Below are 21,061 nucleotides of genomic sequence, written 5' to 3' on the forward strand. Positions count from 1 at the left end.
GGACCAATCAGCCCAAGGCCTCGCTAAGAAGCAACAGATCTTTGCTGTTCATGCTGCCACAACCCTCACCACGCCAACTCCCATGAAACCATACGCTGGAACACTTCCGAAATGCAACAAGTGTAACTTCCATCACACTGGGGCTTGCCGAAAGATGCATTGCAAAAACTGCGATAGAGAGGGGCACACTGCTCGTTTCTGTAAGGCACCAGCACGACCCATCAACCAGGTCCCTGGCTTTGGAGTAAGCCCAACCTGTTACAAGTGTGGAGAAACGGGACACCTTAAAAGGGAATGCCCAAGGACAAGAGATGCCGGTGGTGGTAGAAGGGTGCTTGCAATCACCGAGGGAGAAACCACCCCGGAACTGCCCGCAAATATCAGTACGTGTTTCTAACATCGATATTTAAATACTGAATTTCTTTATATGTTAAATCTAGCATCGATTAAAGCATGCATAGTAATAATCATGTGACATCGGGCGAGTTATTCCTCACCATAATCAATTTCTTGTACTACGAAAAGTTATCCCCATCTTTCCTCTAAATTCTTGGATCTCCATTCGAAGTGCAAATTTCGGGATGAAATTCCCTTTAATGGGGGGATGATGTGACAACCGTCAAATTCTGGTCAATTCAAAGTCAAATAAAGTCAACAAGTCAAACCGGTCAGCTCAACTAACCCTTGTGTACTAGGACTTACGTTTAGTATTTACTAAACAACTCGCTATTCTGATAAGAAATCATAAATTGAAAAGTACGTACAACTAGATCTCTTTAACCTAAAAACTATGGTACGTGGCAGCCCAAACCGATAAAACAATGTTGCATACTCATCGGGAGTGTGTAAGATCCTTAAACAAGGCTTAACAGGGTTCACGAACCATGCATTGCGATGCCGGACACTCACAATTATCCCACATGGAACCTCTCTCAATCGTTTCCACTCTATCTCTCTCTATGTCAAACCTCTCCCAAATCTCTCCAAGTATGCGAAATCTCTCTCAAATATCTCTCTGTATTAGAAATCTCTCCAAGAATGTCAAATCTCTCCCAAATCCCTCTAAGTATGTGAAATCTCTCTCAAATATCTCTTTGTATGAGAAATCTCTCCAAGAATGTCAAATCTCTTCCAAATCTCTCCAAGTATGTGAAATCTCTCTCAAATATCTCTCTGTATGAGAAATCTCTCCAAGAATGTCAAATATCTCCCAAATCTCTCCAAGTATGTGAAAACTCTCGCAAATATCTCTTTGTATGAGAAATCTCTCCAAGAATGTCAAATCTCTCCCAAATCTCTCCAAGTGTGAGAAATCTCTCCCAAATCTCTCTCAAAAGTTTCCCGTAACTTTTTGGAATCATTCGAGTCATTCCGACCCTTAACCGGGTCAAAAACGGCTCAAAACGGGGCGAAAACGAGAAAAATAGGCTTTAGGAACCGAAACCAAGATGAGAGGCTTCTTAGGCGAGGACCGAGCCTCTGTTGGCTGTGGCACGCGAGGACCGAGCCTCTGTTGGCTATGGCACGCAAGGACCGAGCCTCTGTTGGCTAAGGCACGCGAGGACCGAGCCTCTGTTGGCTAATTCACGCGAGGACCGAGCCTCGGTCTCTGTTGCTTCTCCACTTTCTGTCTCTACCCGCCTCTCGGTCTCTACTCCGCCTCTCTGTCTCTTCTCTTCTCTCGGTCTCTGCTCCTTCTCTCCTCTCTATCTCTTCGCGCCCCTCTGTTCTCTCCTCCCCCTCTCGGTTCCTTCCCTCTCTCTTCTCCCCTCTCGGTTTCTGCCTCTCTCTCTCTCTCTCTCGGTTCAGCATCAGAAGACCGAACCTCGGCCAGAATTCGGAAATTTGTCACTTTTAGCCCATTTTTGATATTTTTAACATTTTAAGCCCGTTTTTCGTGATTTTAAAGCGGGATTTTCTCCAGAAATTATATTTTAACATAATAAACTCTAAATATTCATAATTTAAACATATTTTGATGAAAATCATTATCTAAATAATAAAAATCAAATGGGTGAATTATTAAAGGTGGAGTGTTGACTTTGTCTTATCCAATGTCACAAGCAACCACCCCACACCCACTCTTTGACTAACCACACCTCCCCACCTTACCTAGGTCACTTCAATGTCCCTTACACTCAATTTACACTCATTCCCACGTTTTTAGAGCTGGAACAAACATCCTCTCTCCTCATTTCTCTCATTTGCCCTCATTTCACTAAGTATCAAACACCACTTTTCTCTCAAACTTTTCCCACTCCAATTTCGAGATTCAAGGATGATTTTCAAGTGTTCTTCCACTCTTAGTAAGTATAATTCATCCTCCTTATGATTATTTCACTTCATTCTACTCAAATCATGAATATCTTACACAAACTCCATCATATTAGCGTTAGAGCTTCGAATCTTCAAGTGATTCTTCAAGAGTTCTTGGGTTGAACACTTCTCTTCTTCAGCACTTATCTACTAAAATCACTCAAGGTGAGTTCATACCCCTACATTTTCATGTTTTCTCAAGTTTTCAGGGGGGGAATACAAGTTAAAACACCAAGAACATAACTAATTAAAATTTTCTAACAGCCTTCATCAGAAAAGTTCAACTCCATTCATGGACTGTTTTGGACAACTTAAACATTCTATTTTTCAAAACTGTACAAGGTGCAAATAGTTCAAGTTCTTAGCTTTAAAATGACTACTTTCACATCTCCATACGATTTTTCTACAATTTATGGTGAATTTTACAAAACTGCCTATCATTTCAAACACCAATCCGGACCAGTCTGTGATTATGGACTTTTTCACCCAAATTTGAGGTCATTAAAAATCTTGATAAAAATTATGAGTAAACTAGACACATTTTGTGAACTCTCAGAATTTACGGATCTAGTTTTCGACTTCGTATGATTGTTTTATGATTTTTCTAAAACAGTGCTGAAAGACTAAGAATTAATTAACAGCTTCTAACTATCAAAACACTTTGTAACATGTTGAGCAAAGTGTTAAAACTTGGATAAGTTCTTATATTACATGTATTTCTTGTTATGATATAATTATATAATAGGAAATTACTTGCTGAATTTATAAGAATCCTCCATCATAATCATTAGTACAAGACAAAACAAGTTAAACATAGCTATAATGTACTATACATTTGACTTCCATAGAATGGGATTCTTAAACACCACAAAGAAATATACTAAACTATAATAGGTATAGTTAGAGTACATATACATTTCAAACATTTTAATAAACTATAATAGGTATAGTTTATGATCATTTACATAACATACTCGTACAAAAAGGGGTACAAATACAAAGTGCCGGTTTATTTATACAAAAAGCGGTACAAATACAAAGTGCCGAGTTTATATACAAAAAGGGGTACAAATACAAAGTGTCGGGTCTCTATACAAAAAGGGGTACAAATACAAAGTGCCGGGTCTCTATACAAAAAGGGGTACAAATACAAAGTGTCGGGTCTCTATACAAAAAGGGGTACAAATACAAAGTGTCGGGTCTCTATACAAAAAAGGGGGTACCGATACAAAGTACCTGGTTCACTTAAGATAGTTATTATGAAATCAAACTATATTTCATCTAGAATTGTTAGACTTCAACTATAGTCGCTGAGCGTATATGTTTGAGTCATATAAGAATTTAGTCTTGATTGACCTAGAATTGGTGGTGCCCGCCTCATCTCCTGTTCCTCGTTGGGTTGTGGACCTAGGGCAGACCCACTATATTCAACGTTTTATCTAATTTAAATCTTATATAACTTTTATACGCTGGACGATTATAGAGGAACTCTACGGGTTACTCTAGGGTTCATTAATGCATCATATAGGAATATTTCTATTCACACTTAACTAAGAAAATATTGGATTTTCTGGAAATCAAACTATATTTCACCTAGAATTGTTAGACTTCAACTATAGTCGCTGAGCGTATATGTTTGAGTCATATAAGAATTTAGTCTTGATTGGGCTAGAATTGGTGGTGCCCGCCTCATCTCCTGTTCCTCGTTGGGTTGTGGACCTAGGGCAGACCCACTACATTCAACGTTTTATCTAATTTAAATCTTATATAACTTATATACACTGGACGATTATAGAGGAACTCTACGGGTCATTCTAGGGTTCATTAATGCATCATATAGGAATATTTCTATTCACACTTAACTAAGAAAATATTGGATTTTCTGGAAATCAAACTATATCGATTTTACAAGGAAACCGGTTTCTACTTCAAACAAAACTCTTATGAACTCACCAACTTAATTGTTGACACTTTTCAAAACTACTTGTATTCTCAGGAAATCAGTGAAACAGGAAAGCTTCATCGCTTTGAGGATGGGACGTTAAACCGTCAACAATTTATTTTTGTCATCATAATGTAATTGTTTTTGAAACATGTAAACATATACTTTGGTATAACTTTTTCAATTATATTTATGGTGGTTGTATTTACTTCGAGCACTATTATATTCATTGTTGTGATACTGTACATGAAGTCCTCCCCTCCCCCCCCCCCCCCCCCCGGACGTTTCCGCCATCTTTGGTTTGGGGGTGTGACACCAAAGTTTGATGTAAACTTTGACTGCGATCCCTCATTGGAATGAAGTGTATTCTGTGGTTGTGGTGGATGGTGTGGGTTTCTAGGATATCATGAGTGGTTAGACTGCAAATTGAAGTTATGGTTGAAAGGTGTTTTTGGGCACTGCTGATTCTTAAGAAATGATGGTGGTGGTAGCCTGTTGAATTATTGGCTAACCAAAACTATGGCATTTTGGAATTCTTCTTCGTCATCTATTTCAGCATCAGCTTCATATGACTGCAGTGTGTTGTCATATGAAATTGGGTAAGATGGTTCAGTAAGGTATGAGTACTGATTGGTATTGACTTGTGGGGTTTGAGCAATTAGAGAAAGTGGACCACAAATATCAGCATAATCTTTGAGCACCATTGATTTTTGAGCCTGAAGTTCTTCGTACAATTTGAATAAGGACAAAGTGTGAATTTTTCTATCTCCTTGCACAATCATCATTGCCGTGGACCAATGTCTTCCTAAACCATTGAGAAACTATATATTTGTTTCATGGTTGCTTCAAACTGTACCAACATTTGATAGCTTCGTGATGAAGAGGTTGAAACGTTTGAACGAGTCATCAAGACTTTTACTGGGAGAGCTTTGAAGTTGTTAAACTCATTGAGAGTAGTGGTGATTTTCTTATCTTGAGCTTGTTTAGACCCTTGATAAAGATTTTTGAGCACATCCCAAATCTCCTTAGCATATTTGTAGTTGATGATGATGTCAAAGTTTCCTGGAGCTACACCGCAAGAGATTTCATAGAAGGCTATAGCATCATTTTCCATTTTGTCAATATCATCTTTGGTTGGTCGATTCATTGCGGCTTGACCTCTACCTAGTCGTGCTTGTGCACCGTCTGCTTGAACAGTAGTAATAATAGGGACATGTGGTCCTTCTTCTACAAATCTCCACACATCTCTTCCAAGCCTCTTAAGATACCTCTCCATCCTTTGTGACCAATGGTGATATTCATTTGAAACAAGTACTGGTGCTCTGATTAAGCATCCAACACTGTTGGAAACATTCAATGATAAATCTTGTGCCATATTTCCTTTGTTTTTTTTTGTTTTTTTTTTTTTGAAGAATGCACTTTAGTGGTATAGAAGGCTTTTTAAACACATATTTTTATTTAAAAGGCAACCACTTTGGCTCTGATACCAATTTTTGAGACAACAACTTTGGGAGAAACACTTAAACAAACATTAGTACAAAATTATAGTTACGAAATAAGTTTATCTTAAAGGTTTATAAAAGCTCGACAATAATAAGTTAGATTTGTTAGATAGTTAGTTGCAGAATTATAAAGTGATGAAAAGCAAATGAAACGTAAATGACAACAAGTTATATCAAGTATACACCAAACTAATTTATTTAAGAGGTTTGCAATCAAACACAAGTTAGTATGCATGATCAGTTTAAAGTGAAGAGGTTCTTTGAAGATAGATAATCTAAATATTTCAGAGTGAAAGTTCAGAAATATTAATAATATATATGATAAGGAGATGAGATAAACATATGTATATTAAAACGTAAAGATGGAGACTCTATTTATAGAGTTCCATAAATTTACATCATGAGTAAACTATAATAAACTACTGACTTCTGACTGACCATGCAAGGTTCACTGGACAATGCAATGCTAATACGTCAAGTCAGTTGATGTAATAAAAATTTTCACTGCAGTAGAAAGGTTCATTGAACTTCATAAAGTAAGTTTCAACATTTGAAATGAACTTGTGATTCTATTTTAGTAATAGAAACACATATTCTACATTAATATTGATTTAAACCATAATATCCATTGAAATCTGAATTTGAGGAGAACTTTTAAACATAAGAGCTTAAATGTAAAATATGAAGTTAGATAACTACCTTCCAAGCATTTTGTTAAGGAATTTGACTTAGATTCACTAAGACATATTAAAATAGATTCCAATTTCACAAACTTTCTAAAAAAATCATATTTTGCTCCGCTCAATAGGAGAGTTTTAGTTGTTTAAGCTTAAAAGTTTGATCACATGGAAAAATAAGTTCCTAAACTTTCTAATTTAAGTTATCTCCCTAAATGGATCTAACTAACAATGTTGGCCTTACAAAATTTCTATTAGACCTAGTGTGAAGAAATTCCTTTTCCTCACCCTTCAATTTAATATTCAAAGTCCATTGAACATCTATTTTAACACTATATATTAGAATTCTTACACGTTAAGTTCATATTCTAGTTGAATAAATTTTCTCAAGTGTCATTCATTAACTCTCAATCAAGAAGTATTTGACTTCAACTTTCACCTAAGAACTAATTAAAATTTGAACTTAATTGTATTTTGATTTCTAACGAGATATTTTATTTAATTCATATCAAAGAGTTAATTTATTTATAAGAAATTACAGTTAAGAGTTAAAACTTCTAACCCTAACTTGTAGGTGTTATAATTTTTTTATAAAATCATTTTTTTAATATTTTTTTAGAAAGTGTTTGTACAAGAAAGTTTATTAAAATTATGTTTATCCAATATATTTTCTTTTATAAAATATAAAACGGGAAATGTCATTGTTGTCCATTAATGTTTACCTTGTGGTCCAATTAGGTCATTTTTGTTTGCATAATAGTTCACTTCAATTTTATTTAACCTCCTAAATAGGGGATTTAGACCCAATTTAGCAAGTTAACCAGTAATGGCTAGCTTATGTGGATAAAACTTATGGGTGTTTATGACACATAAATTCCATATATAAGGTTATTACCTTATATTGATCATCTTCTCATTCCTTATTCCCTTATTGAGCTACATAAAAAAGCCTAAGCACAGTTAACCAATGGCTTCATATTCTTTTTTTCCCTCGTGTGATGCAATGACTAAGTATCGTATCACATCAAGGAGAAGCTAGAAGGTGGTACTATAACCTAATCTCCATGTAACAAAGGTTGTGAAGCTGGGAGAACCCTGAACGTCACTTTTAGAACTATCGTAACTCACTAGTAAGGTTTTAATTTTCCTACATTGGACAAAATGAGATGTATTCAAGGTATGAAATGTTATTTTCTCTAATAAAAAACCATCAATTTTTGGTATTCCAACCAAATTTGATGAAACAAAAATGCTGTCGGTTTTCCTTTACATAAGTGTACTTAATAAACCCTAACTTGTGGTAATTTGCTTCTAAATGTCAGAAAAGGGGCATCAAGTGTCGTTAATTTGAAAGGAAGGATGACGAGCAAGATGATGGGTATAATAAGGAAGTTATATACTACACCAAGCAAGAGTGGAACATGAAGGAGGATAATAGTGAATTGGTATGGTATAGAAAGAAATTTAGGGAGTAGCAGGGTCTTCATGACAAGAATGTACAATTGCGGGTCATGATTAAGATGAATTTAGTGAAGATGGCTATTATGAGGAGGACTAACTCTTGGCAGATGATGATTATGTTGATCTTGATGATGATGTTTGTGGGTTTTGTGATCTAGGTAATGGTTTTAAGCTACATGACTAGGGTTTTCATGGTTTTTATACATGGTTGATGATATTAAATTCCAACCAAGTTTTGGGGGAATGGTTAAGTGTTTAAAAAGCAGTTGTATGTGTGTATGGTAATTGTATGACATTTTTATAGTATTCATAATTAGTTAGGGATCCCATAGTAGTTATATAGGTTTGTATAATGTTGGTAGATGGGTCCTAACATTATTTTGTATGTGTATCACAAAGTCCCTTTCTCAGGTTGTCTAATGTTGTGCACTTGTATTAAAAATATTTACTTTCTTTTATAAACAAATGGAATGGTCCCCTACTTGTCTATTTTAATAAGCACAATATTAGGAATATTTTAGTGGGGTAGTGGGTACCATTGCGCATAAAAACATGTGCACACTATCGGTGTCCCTATTAGATATCCCATGCAAGATATTTGAAACCCCATGCAAGGATCCAACTTAGTGCATAGCATACCAAAAATAACAACATACTTTGAAATCATCCATAATTCAAACCTTAATTAGAAACATCCATTCAAACGTTAAATAACAACATACTTTCAAATCTTAAATAACAACATACTTTCAAACCTTAAATAACATCATACTTTCAGTCCTTAATTAACAACATGCTTTCAAACCTGTAATAACAACATACTTTCAAACCTTAAATAACACCATACTTTTAATCCGTATATCATCCATAATTCATCCAAAATTACAAAATAGAGCATGCACAATTTGACATTTCATATTATACATATCAAAAGTTGCCAAATTCACTACTAGAAAAAAGGCCTTTTACGACGCGCAAAATACGACGCTCATTGATCTATGTTACGCAAGAGAGAGTGACATTAGAAAAATGTCATCTCTTCAAAAAATTTAAGTATATATGTCGTGTTTTATTGAGTGCCCTTAGAGTTAGTGTCTAATGTAAAAAACTTAAAAACACGGAGGGCACTTAATGTAAAATGTGCGCCGTCTCAAAATGTCGCATTATAATTTTAGTGAAAGGCGCGCATCTCTTCACAAAAATCGAGGTTACTAATAAAATATCTAACACTCACTATTCATCAGTCACTTCACTCTATACGATTCTATCCTCGACTCGCCTCCCCTTGCAGACAACGTCTCCTCCTCCGATCGTTAGGTTACTTCTGTGGCTGATTTCGCCTCGCCGACGACCGTGGGCTCAACTGACATCATTGGAGACTGCTCAAATTTACGTGCCCTAGGTCCGATTAAGGTGTTCCTGTTGAACCGATTTAGGCGAAGTGAACTTCTCGGTTGGCCAGAGAACGCTGTAACAGAAGAGAAAGAGCAGAAGAAAGTCGACACAAGGGGAAGAAGCGCCTGGTAGCCATGAATCTGATGCTAAGTTGAACACATTCAAGGGTTTCTCACCTACTGAAGCTTCTCAAGTCGAACACAAGGTAAAATCTCAAGCTTCTCAAGTTATATGTAATGTTTTTATCCCCTTCTTTCATCTTGCGAACATTTTCTCTGCTTTTTATCCCAAACTTTCACCTTGTCCTCAAGGTGAAGAAAGGATTGGCTAACCGTGTATATATAATGTCAGTTGCCTAAGAAAAGAGTCGAAAAATCCCTCAAAATACTCTTAATCAAACTCCCCTGTGAGATGTTTCTCTTCAGGTTCTTCGAACCCTGGTCTGGTAGAACGTAATTTTTTATGTTTTCTGATTGTACTTATGAAATTATGAAATCGTGTGGTATCTTTCATTTCGATTGGGGGTATGTATGGAAGATTTGTAATAGGGATTGAGATTATGAAATCATGGTTGAAGCATTCATTAAACCCTAAATGTAGATGTCTGAGTCGAGATTTATTTTTGAACTGTTGAGAAATTCTGCAAGGACACTTGATCTTCTCAAGATCATAGAAAAAAGTTCTAAGTTGTTTCACTTAATTAGTCAAAAAGCATATTATTCTGGAACCAAAAGACTTGTTAGAGCATATTAAACATTGAAAGTGTATGTATTTATGAAATCAGCCATTGATTCATTTTACATTTTGATCATCACACAACCTCTTTGATAGAAACCAAAATCCAATAACAGATAAATGAAACTCAAATATGAGATATATAGATCTAGGAAGCTATTGGTTACTAAATGGAAATAAGAAGAAATCAGAAAGGAAATCCAAATGATTATCCTCCTGCCCTAATCAGAAAAGTTCTCTCAAGAGAAACTTACTGCCCAAGCTAAAGCCGATACTCAAAGTTACAAAATACTAAATGATTCAATACTCTTAAGAATTAAAAATCTATAAAAAGCTTGCCTGTTTTTTTAAAGCATCCAAAGTTTCTTCATTGAGGTCATTACCAGCAGTGATTCCAGTCTTTCCAAACCTCGGAACTCCAAATTCCATTCCAATTGTTTCAAAGAACTTTCTTTTCTCACATGAAAGATAAGCAAGATCACCAAAATCCAACCGAATTCCCCTTGCTTTATACCTATACAAATAAATACATCAATTAACATATTAATTATTATCATTAAAGTTTAAACCTTTTGTATCATAAAATAGAAAAAGACAATAATACCCTAGATCATTTAGTGCTAGAAGAACAACACAAAAGTTAGGAACACCACTCTTCATCACTTAGGAAAAAAAAATATTTGATACGTGTTTGCTGACATGCAACCTACGTGGCATGTACTTGGCAAATTATTAAAAGGTTAAGGTCATATAATAACTCACGTATTTGTACTTTCTTACATATATTTTTTTGTTAAAATATTTCAGGCCTCAAGTATTTTATGCAAAAAAAATAATCCCTGTCAATTTTCATCACATACAAAAAATTTCAGGAGTGAAAATGTAACACCCAACGCAACAAAGACCCGATTACCCTTTGCCTAATGCCTACCTTTTCTGATGACTACCTTCAGCATTTTGTTTTGTTTTGTTTCAAATAGGTGCATAATTTTCGAAAAAAGACAAACACAAAACTGCTGTCTAAAGAAAATTCTGATTTTATTGCAACAAATCTTCTGGCTACAAACAAACAAAACATTCATCTCATCTTGTTAAAAATAAAGTCGATTCTTTTCTGTACACCTGTATCAAACCACTGCCATCTGTAACTTGAAGCTTCTCATTTAACATTGTCTTGTATTCATCATCTATATCTTCTAAACCACGCATTAGTTCAACCTGTTCAATACAAACACCACATCATTTGTTGGTAATCAACATAAATTTATGATGTTGTGTCTTGTCCTAATGGGGCCCACATCATTAGAGCATATTAAACATTGAAAGTGTATGTATTTATGCTTCTAACTATTTTTACTTGTAGGACTATTGGCAAGAGGATTAAAAGTGCATTGATCTGGGTGGTAACTACACCAGTATGTGGCTTGGTGCTGTGCATCTTACACGGTTAGTATCTCCTCCACTTATTAATTTATTCCTACAAGAAACATTTTCACTTATGATCAAATGCAATTAGGAGTAGAACCTACTTTTAGTCATTTAGAAGGTTGATCTCCTTGGTTTCCCATGCAAGTAGGTATGATGGGCACTGCCAAAAAAATTAGCTTACATGGCAAAAATTACTATTCTAGCTTTGCATTTTGTATACTTATAATAGGATTGATGAATGAGATGATTCTAGGCTTTGACATAATCTGACTGTGGAGTGTTTCATGGTCACACTAAAGCATAAATGGGCATGATTTCTGAGTTGACAGCATTGCTTGCTTTATGAAAACGTGATTTTTAGTTACTTTAATGAAGTCTTTTCAAGAAACTTACAACATTCGACTTTTAGAAAGCTCTTAGGTGATTTTAACAACTAAAAAGTCTTTTTAATTGGATTTATGAGTGATTGTGCATTGCAATATGCATATAGTTACAATGAGTTACAATTTTTTTGTTACTTGCTGCAGGCTCAAAGGGTGATAAAGCAACAGTTTCTGCTATAAATTACACTGATATTCCACATACTCAGGTAAGAAAAGGTATTTATTTTTAATCTATCTATTTTTTAGGGTACATAAAGGTATTTATTTTTAATCTATCTATTTTCTAGGGTACATAAGTTTTTTATTTTTCATTTTCTAATATAGATTCTATTATATTATTTTGATTAAAAATTCATTTTTGTGAATATTCGTTTATAACATATAGCTCAACAGAATGAGATTAAAAAGAATGTCATCCAAAAAGCTTCTTGCTACTCTACAAGCAATACATATAACACCTGCACCTCTTCTTTTCTAACAGATCCATCATGTTCACCCTTTAACAGGATTCATACAAATCAATTCAATCATATTATAACAAAAACAATAATTAATCTATAACTAAAGTTATTACAGATAATAAAAACAACCTTGAGAAACAGAGAGTTTACCTTTCACAGAAACAGATAATAAAAACAACCTTTTCTAACAGATCTTTTATAGATCTTAGGTACTCACCCTTTCACAGGATTCATACAAATGAATTCAATCATCTTTAAATAATAATAAAATGATAATTAATCGACGTGTGATGAAAATTTTACTAACCTCAATCTGCCACATGAAATCAGGAATGGAAACAAGTAGAAACATCAACTCATTAACCAACAAAGACAGAAGAGAAAGAAAGAAAGAAAGAAACAACAAAGAACAACCATACCTATAGGAAGTTCTTATGCAATATTAATCACAATTAACATCAAACATAAATATTTATACATTTTTAGAATGTAACTGTCAACTGACAGTTAATACCTAATTATGGCAGTTACTTTCTATCTAACTAACACAACTTTCACTAATTCCCATTCTTAAAAATAGGTGAAACCAAATATCAAATGCATGTATTTATATTTGTAAGATTGGGCTTGGAGCAATCTGTATTTATTAAAGTAAATATTACACTTAGCTAATTACATATTGAAAAATAAAGCTAAGTTTAAACAGATTGACCACCCAAGGGTAAAAAGGTCAAACACATAAATTATGAAGTAACGGGTCCGCAGGTGGTTTTGTGTTGGACACCTGTTTAGCCCATTTCTAACTTTCAAATTTCTGCAAAAGATCATATTCAAAATTTTAAAAGTATTTCTAATTTTCAAATTTTTGTAAAAGTTCATAAAATTTTATAACAAACACATAAAAATATTCAAACAAGATGAAAAAGTAACTGGATGCTGAAAAAGTAATTGATAACCTATACAGTTTTGGTCCCTGCTTCAGTTTTGTCATTGTACAGTTTTGGCCCCTGTACAATTTTTTTTGTCCCTGTATAGTTTTGGCCCTGTACAGTTTTGTTTTTGCATAGTTTTTGTCCCTAAACATGCGTAATCATTATTGCTTTATATGGTAAATAATTATGTAGGTTGGCAACAAATGTTTAATGGATAAATCATGGATATCCTCTAGTAGATTATCAAATGCATATGATGAAGGTGTGAATGCTTTTCTAGAGTTTGCACAAACTAATAATCCAAAGTTAGATGTTATTCCATGCCCTTGTGTAAATTGCATCAATTTGTGTCACCACTCAATTGACAATGTCCGTTATCATTTGTTTGCCCACGGCTTCGATGAGAATTATAAGATTTGGTCTTTCCATGGAGAAAAACAACCCAATAGTGATTCTAGATGCCCTAACAATTCCATTCCTCCTGATGCTATTTATACAAAGGATATGCTTCATGATGCCTTCAAATATGTAGACGATGAACCTAATTTGTTGAAATCACTTCTTGAAGAGTGTGATAAGCCACTTTATGTAGGGTCGAAGTATAATGCACTTAGTGGATTATTGAAATTCCAACATTTGAAGGGTCAATTTGGATGGTCTGATGCTAGTTTTGATGCTTTGTTGTCTGTCCTAAAAGATATCTTACCATCAAACAATACCATCCCTAGCTTGATATATGAGTCCAAGAAGTTGCTAAAAGCAGTAGGTCTACAATATGAGAAGATTCATGCATGTGAAAATGATTGTGTTCTATTCTGGAAAGAACATAAAGATGCTTCTCAATGTCCAACTTGTGGCACTTCTCGTTGGAAGAAGAATTCCAAAAACGTACCTTCAAAAGTTTTGTGGTATTTTCCTATCATTCCTAGATTTAGAAGAATGTTTTCAATACCACAAATTGCACATGACTTAACTTGGCATGCACAAGGTCGGGTCAATAATGGGAAGCTTACTCATCCTCGCGATACCCCTTCTTGGAAGCTTGTTGATAACACGTGGAAAGAATTCGGACAGGAAAAACGAAATCTTAGATTAGCCTTGTCTGCTGATGGTATCAATCCACACAAGTCATTAAGTTCCAAGCATAGTTGTTGGCCGGTTATCCTAATAACATATAATCTACCCCCTTATTTGTGTATGTCAAGAAAATTCATGATGTTGACTCTGTTGATATCTGGGCCAAACCAACCTGGTAACAATACTGATGTCTACTTGGCACCATTGATAGAAGATCTAAAGCTCTTGTGGGAAACTGGCGTTGAGACTTTTGATTCTCATAAGAAAGAATAATTCAATTTAAGAGCAATATTACTTTGGACTATAAGTGATTTTCCCGCGTATGGTAATCTTTCGGGTTGTGTTACCAAAGGTTATTATGCTTGTCCAATATGTTCAAAGAATACTTGTTCACAATGGCTGCCAAAGTCCAAAAAAGTATGCTTCCTTGGGCATAGAAGATTCCTACCACTTGAACATCCTTTTCGAAAAAGAAAAAAACATTTCAACAATCAACAGGAGCACGATTTTATGCCACAACCATCATCAGGTGAAGAGATTTATGACTATCTGGCGGGATTTGAGACTACATGGGGTAAGAAGATAAAGCCAAAGAAGGTAGGATCAAAGAAGATAAAGTCAAGGAAGGGAGCGTCAAAGAAGGAAACGCCAAAGAAGGAAAAGACAAAGAAGAAAAAAGAAAGTATCGACGAGAGATCTAAATTTTGGCATAAGAAGTCGATTTTTTTTGAACTTGAATATTGGAAGAAGTTGCCTATTCGCCATCAGTTAGATCTCATGCACATAGAAAAAAATGTGATCGAGAGTGTTTATGGGACAGCGTTGAATTTGCCTCACAAGACGAAGGATGGATTAAAAGCACGGCAAGATCTTGAAGCGTTGGGCATCAAGACTGAATTACGACCTGAACCAAAAGGGGATCGACATTGGCTTCCGCCTGCCAAGTACACATTGAATTCCGCAGAGAAACATCTATTTTATGAAACCCTGTCTAACATAAAAGTTCCTTATGGGTATTGCTCTAATTTCAAGAATCTCGTGTCGGATGATGTTTCAAAGATGAATGGTTTGAAGTCTAATGATTGTCATGTACTAATGCAACAACTTCTTCCATTTGCAATCAAAGGGGTGTTAGATGTGAAGGTGCGGAGAACAATCCTAAGCCTGTGTCATTTTTTCAATGAGTTGTGTAGTAAAGTTGTTGATGTTAGTAAGCTAGCCAAGTTGCAAAGTGACATCGTATTAACATTATGTTTGTTAGAGAAGTACTTTCCTCCTTCATTTTTCGATGTCATGACTCACTTGCTGGTGCATTTAGTTAGAGAGGTGAGGTTGTGTGGCCCGGTTCATTTTAGGTGGATGTATCCATTTGAGAGATACATGAAAACACTTAAAGGGTATGTAAGAAATCATCATCGACCCGAAGGTTGCATTGCAGAGTGTTATGTGGCAGAGGAGGCCTTAGAATTTTGTTCAGACTACTTAAAAAACAAGAAATCAATTGGCAATCCTCATGAGCGTGTTGATGAAAGAATCCGCAGTGGCAAGCCTTTATCAAAGGCTACAATTGATGCTGTAGATGCTCAGTTACTTGATCAAGCTCATCTTTATGTATTACGAAACACTGCTGTTGTGGAGCCGTATATAGAGTAAGAATTACATGAAACTGTATACTCTTATACCATTATCTATCATATAAAACATTCTTTTAACTTGTAATACACTTCAGGCAACATATGTTGGAGTTGAAGGATCTGAACCCCCGTCATGCTCGCAAGAGTACATGGTTGCAGAGCCAACATAGTCGGACATTTATTAGTTGGTTTAAGAAAGAGGTTTTTTTTAAAATAAGATTGTTAGAATTACAATATTTTTAATTATTTTTTTGAATTACATTAATTATATATTTTTCTATTAGGTTGGAAAACGTTTGGCTAACGGGGAAGATATTTGTGATGATGTTCGTTGGTTGGCCAAAGGGCCTAATTTTGCTGTTACTAAATATAGCGGTTTTGCCATAAATGAATATCATTTTCATACAACATCTCGTGATGAGTCTAGAACAACTCAATGCAGTGGAGTGTCTTTAGTTGCACATACTATGCAGATTGCTAGTGCAAAAGACTCCAATCCTGTGTATGGTGCTGTTACTTACTTCGGCCGTATAAAGGAGATATGGGATCTTAATTATCACATGTTTAGTATTCCTGTATTCATGTGTGATTGGGTTGATAGTTGTGGAGTAAAAAAGGATGATTTAGGATTCACGGTAGTTAACTTTGATAGGCTTGATCAAAAGTCTGAACCCTTCGTATTAGCTAGTCAAGTCAAACAAGTTTTTTATGTTCAAGATCAACAAGATGAGAATTTGCATGTTGTTGGATTCACACCTCATAGGATGTACAAGTATGGATCAAATGGTGAAACTGATGATATGCTGGAATTTGATGTTACTTTTGATTTAGCACAAGATTCCGCTTTATTAGACCTTGATGATGATTTTTTATGTACGCGTCCGGATGGCGAGGGCATATTAGTGTAAATATTTTTTTTTGCAGAACAATAAAGTTTTTGGTATGTTTTTATTTCAGATTTTGAATGTGATTAATCAATGTCCAACTGCAACAAATAACAACGTACTTAATTTAATTTCAATCTTGTTGAAACAGGTTGTGTTTTTGTGACATGGAATCAGATTCAGCTTCTGATCACGATGAGGAGTCCAAACAAAGAGGTCCGACAACAAAGACAAACGCTAATAAAGTGAAGCTTGTAATAACTTACAATAAAAAAGGTGTCCCGGTTGGAAAGGAAGCCACAAAACTGTCTACTTTTGAGGGTTTGGTTGCAAGAACAATGGTTCCCATAACCTATGACTCGTGGCTGGAAGTTAGTGAGGAAGTAAGGGAAGGATTATGGCAATATGTTTTGGTAAGTCTCTGTTTTCTTCCTGTTATTACCTTTGTTCAGATCTGTTTTTGTCCCTGTTTTTGTCCCTGTTCAGATTTGTTTTTGAACCAACCTTTTTTTTATGTTTCAGGAAAAGTTTGTAGTTGACCCAAAGAGTCGGAAGCAAATTCTCCAATCGATCGGGAAGAAGTGGAGAAACTTCAAGCATTATCTATATGCCAAGTTCATTAAGAACCGAAGTAAAGATACCAAGGCAAATCTATTCAAACCTCCGAAAGATTATCCGTTTATAAAGAAAGAAGATTGGAAAGTTTTTGTATCCCATAGAGTTACAAAGAAGTGGGAGGTTTGTTAAACTTTTATTATATGCATTTGTAGTTACAATTTTAATGTTTGTATTTATAATTTTAATGTTTCTAATGCAGGAGAAAAGTATGAAAGCTAAAAATACTCGTGCACATCATAAATACAATCATCGTTTGAGCAGAAAAGGATATGCTGGACTCATTAATGACATTGTATGATTCCCACTGAATATTGATTATTTTATTTGTATATATATATATGGTAATTGACTTTGTTATTCTTGATAATTTAGACGCAAGAAACCGGCAAGACGGAAGAGGAGATTGATAGGACACTGCTGTGGAAAAAGGCAAGAGAGTTGAAGACAGGAGGATACGATGCAGATGTGAAGACGATTGTTGATAAAGTTGTAAGTTTCATTAATTCCCAAATATATAAAAAAATAACATTTGTCCAATTTTATTTTTCTAACATTTGTCCCATTTTATTTTACAGGATGAGCTTCAGAAATCGGGAAGCTTTGTAGAGGTTACATGTGGAACACATGATGTGCTTACAGAGGCGTTGGGTACTCAGGAACAACGTGGGCGTGTACGAGGGATGGGTAGATTTATAACGCCACAACAATACTTTTATTTACCCAAGAATGTTAAGTATTACTTGGAGATTGAGAACGAGAGGGTGGATAAACGGATCAACAAACTTGAAGATGAATTGGAGAAACTAAAAAGAGGTGTACTTAATGTTTCTGAAGCTGCAAGTTGCCAAATAGGGGGCGTCATTGAAGATTTTGAAAAACAACCACATAATAAATCACTTGTAAGTCCTTGAAGACAATTATGAAAAATATATTTAAATAATTTTGTTTTTCTACAAACTAACATACTATATTTTTCAGTATAATTCATGTCTTCTTACGGTTGAATTTGCTGCAAATGTAGTTGCTAAAGGAACCATAATGAAAGCATCGGGTATTTTGAAATATATTTGCATTATTATTATTTATATATTTTCATTTTTTAGAAGATTGGATCTTAATTATTTTTTATGTTTATGTAACAGATGAAAACATTGAAGTTATGATTGAAACAATTTTGCAAGGAGAAGCTTTAGTACCCTTTCCACTTGAAAAGGAGTTCATTGTGAAGTTCAAAGATGCACTGGGACACATACTAAGTTGGCCAAGACACTTAGTTATTCGATGCTCTGACCTGGTAATACTATTTAAACATATTTTCCCTTGGTTATCTTAATTTTTCTGATATTTGAGTGAGTTCTTAATTTTTCTGGTAATACTATTTGTATTTTTGATTGCATTTTTAGGGAAAAGTGGTGGCGAAATCTGTGAAAAAGCATGCAACACCAGTGAAGAAAGCTGCAACACCAGTGAATGAAGATGTAACACCAGTGAAGGAAGATGCAACACCTCCAAAAGAAGAAATAGGAAGTAATAAGAAAGAAAAGGGGACAAGAAAAATGGTTGATGGAGAAAAACAACCATGTGATATGGAAGGAGGGAATGATGTGGAAGAAGTACTGATTGGAATAGAAAAGAAGATTAAAAAGGAGAAACAAAATGTGACCGTGCAAAGAAGGTGGACCAGAGCACAGATGAAGACAAGGATAAGGATTGAGAACAGTAGTATTTTGAAAATGACTGCAATGATGGCTGATGGACAAGTTACAAAGGTTGATTCTATAAGAGTGCAGAGTGAGAATGATCTTTTTGGGTACGATAGTTACACGTACTTAACTTGGGATGATTTTGAAGCAGTTATTACAATGGATGAGCTGACCGGTGCTGTTATTGTGTCTTATATGATGTAAGTGCAAGAAATTTAATTTAAATAACAATGTGTCTTAAAAAAAATGTTTTAATGAATTTAGTGTTTGTATGATAACAGGGTGTTGTTTAACAAATTGAAATATGGCTCCCCAGAAAAAGACCATGGAATTTGCTTTGTGAACCCGGCAGTAATCTCACCAAGTACGCGTAAAGGGAAATCTAAGAATATTGACGATGCAAGCAGAGGTTTAGCAGATCGGTTGTCTAAAAGAAAGGGCAATGACATCATCTTTATGCCCTACAATCCCGGGTATTGTTATTTGACATTTTATTTTTAAAATGACTGCAATTATGTTATTTGACATTTTTTTGTGGTTTTTGTAGAAGACATTGGGTATTGGGTGTACTAGACATGAAATCGGATACTTGCTATTATCTTGATTCCTTGAGCTCTGCCAATTTCAATATGCAGTTAAAGCAAATTGTTGATTCGTAAGTAATATAAATTATCAAAACACTTGATGTGAGTACAATAAACACATATTTGTTAATGTTTTTTTTTATAGGGCGATGGTTCTGTACACTACACAAAGTGGATCCAACAAAAGGGTTAAACTAAATTGGGTTAATGTTACGGTCAGCACTTAATTCGTTATTGAAATTGTAGTTTTAACTTTATTTTTTGGATCAATTGAAATGATCATTTTATATGTAATTGTGTAGTGTCCAGTTCAGCCCGGATCTACCGAATGTGGCTACTACATGCTAAGGTTCATGAAGGAGATAGTGGAAGAAGGAATTGAAGTGTTGGTCAAAGACAATGTAAGGATATAGCATTCTACTTTCATTACTATAATTCATGGCATCCTTACTATTACAGAATATGTGCTTTCATTCATTTGAAAGTACAATGCTCTATTAAGAAAGAATAATTTACATTTTATGCTTAGTTGTTAAATATATCAACTTACTATTACAGAATACGTTAATATGCTATTTTTTATTAATAAAAACAATATGCAAATGTTTTCACAGGTCGGGGATGGCAAAGTTGAGTACACAACTGCTGATATCGATGAGATACGCGAAGAATGGTCAACGTTTGTTACAGGCTTCATTTATCGATGATATGTATGATCTTTTGACAATGTATCCGCAAAACAATGTTATGGTTAACCACTAACACTAGGTATGGTCTTTTGACATGTGTAATGCTAGGTAGTCTTTTGAGACACATGTACAATTTTTTGCTAACTTTTAGTAATGTTACTTAAGGTAACATGTAGTTACAACTTAGGTAATTCAACATATATGTAAAGTTGTTTGACAATTAGATGAAAATGAATGTTTTGGTATATTTGTCATTTATTATGTGTATTCACGTTGTAAATGTGTGTTTTAAATGCACGTCGTAAAGGCGCGTAGTAAAAACGAGAGACGTAAGGTTAGGACATGCGAATGAGCGTTGTCTTTCTTTATGACATGGCCTTCCTTGACACGCATTGCGTATCATAAGCGCGCGTCGTCTACAGACGACGCGCATTTGAGCGTCATCTTCCTTTATGACATGGCCTTCCTTGACACGCAATGCGTATCATAAGCGTGCGTCGTCTGCAGACGACGCGCATTTGAGCGTCATCTTCCTTTATGACATGGCCTTCCTTGACACGCAATGCGTATCATAAGGGCGCGTCGTCTCTAGACGACGTGCATCCGCACGTCATCTATACTTATGACATGGCCTTCCTTG

At 35.0% G+C, this 21,061-nt stretch overlaps 1 protein-coding gene across 1 annotated transcript; it reads left to right on the forward strand.

Annotated features, from left to right (window-relative positions):
- Positions 1 to 11,637: 11,637 nt before the first annotated feature.
- On the forward strand, positions 11,638 to 14,582 carry LOC145039555 (uncharacterized). The gene is made up of 4 exons (XM_078987592.1): positions 11,638 to 11,670; positions 11,786 to 11,876; positions 11,984 to 12,045; positions 13,425 to 14,582. The coding sequence occupies exons 1-4, from the start codon at positions 11,638 to 11,640 to the stop codon at positions 14,580 to 14,582; spliced, it is 1,344 nt and encodes a 447-aa protein (XP_078843718.1).
- Positions 14,583 to 21,061: the final 6,479 nt, after the last annotated feature.

The sequence above is a fragment of the Lactuca saligna genome, chromosome 4 (genome assembly GCF_052625555.1).
Source record: "Lactuca saligna cultivar CGN05327 chromosome 4, ASM5262555v1, whole genome shotgun sequence".
Classification (NCBI taxonomy): Eukaryota; Viridiplantae; Streptophyta; class Magnoliopsida; order Asterales; family Asteraceae; genus Lactuca; species Lactuca saligna.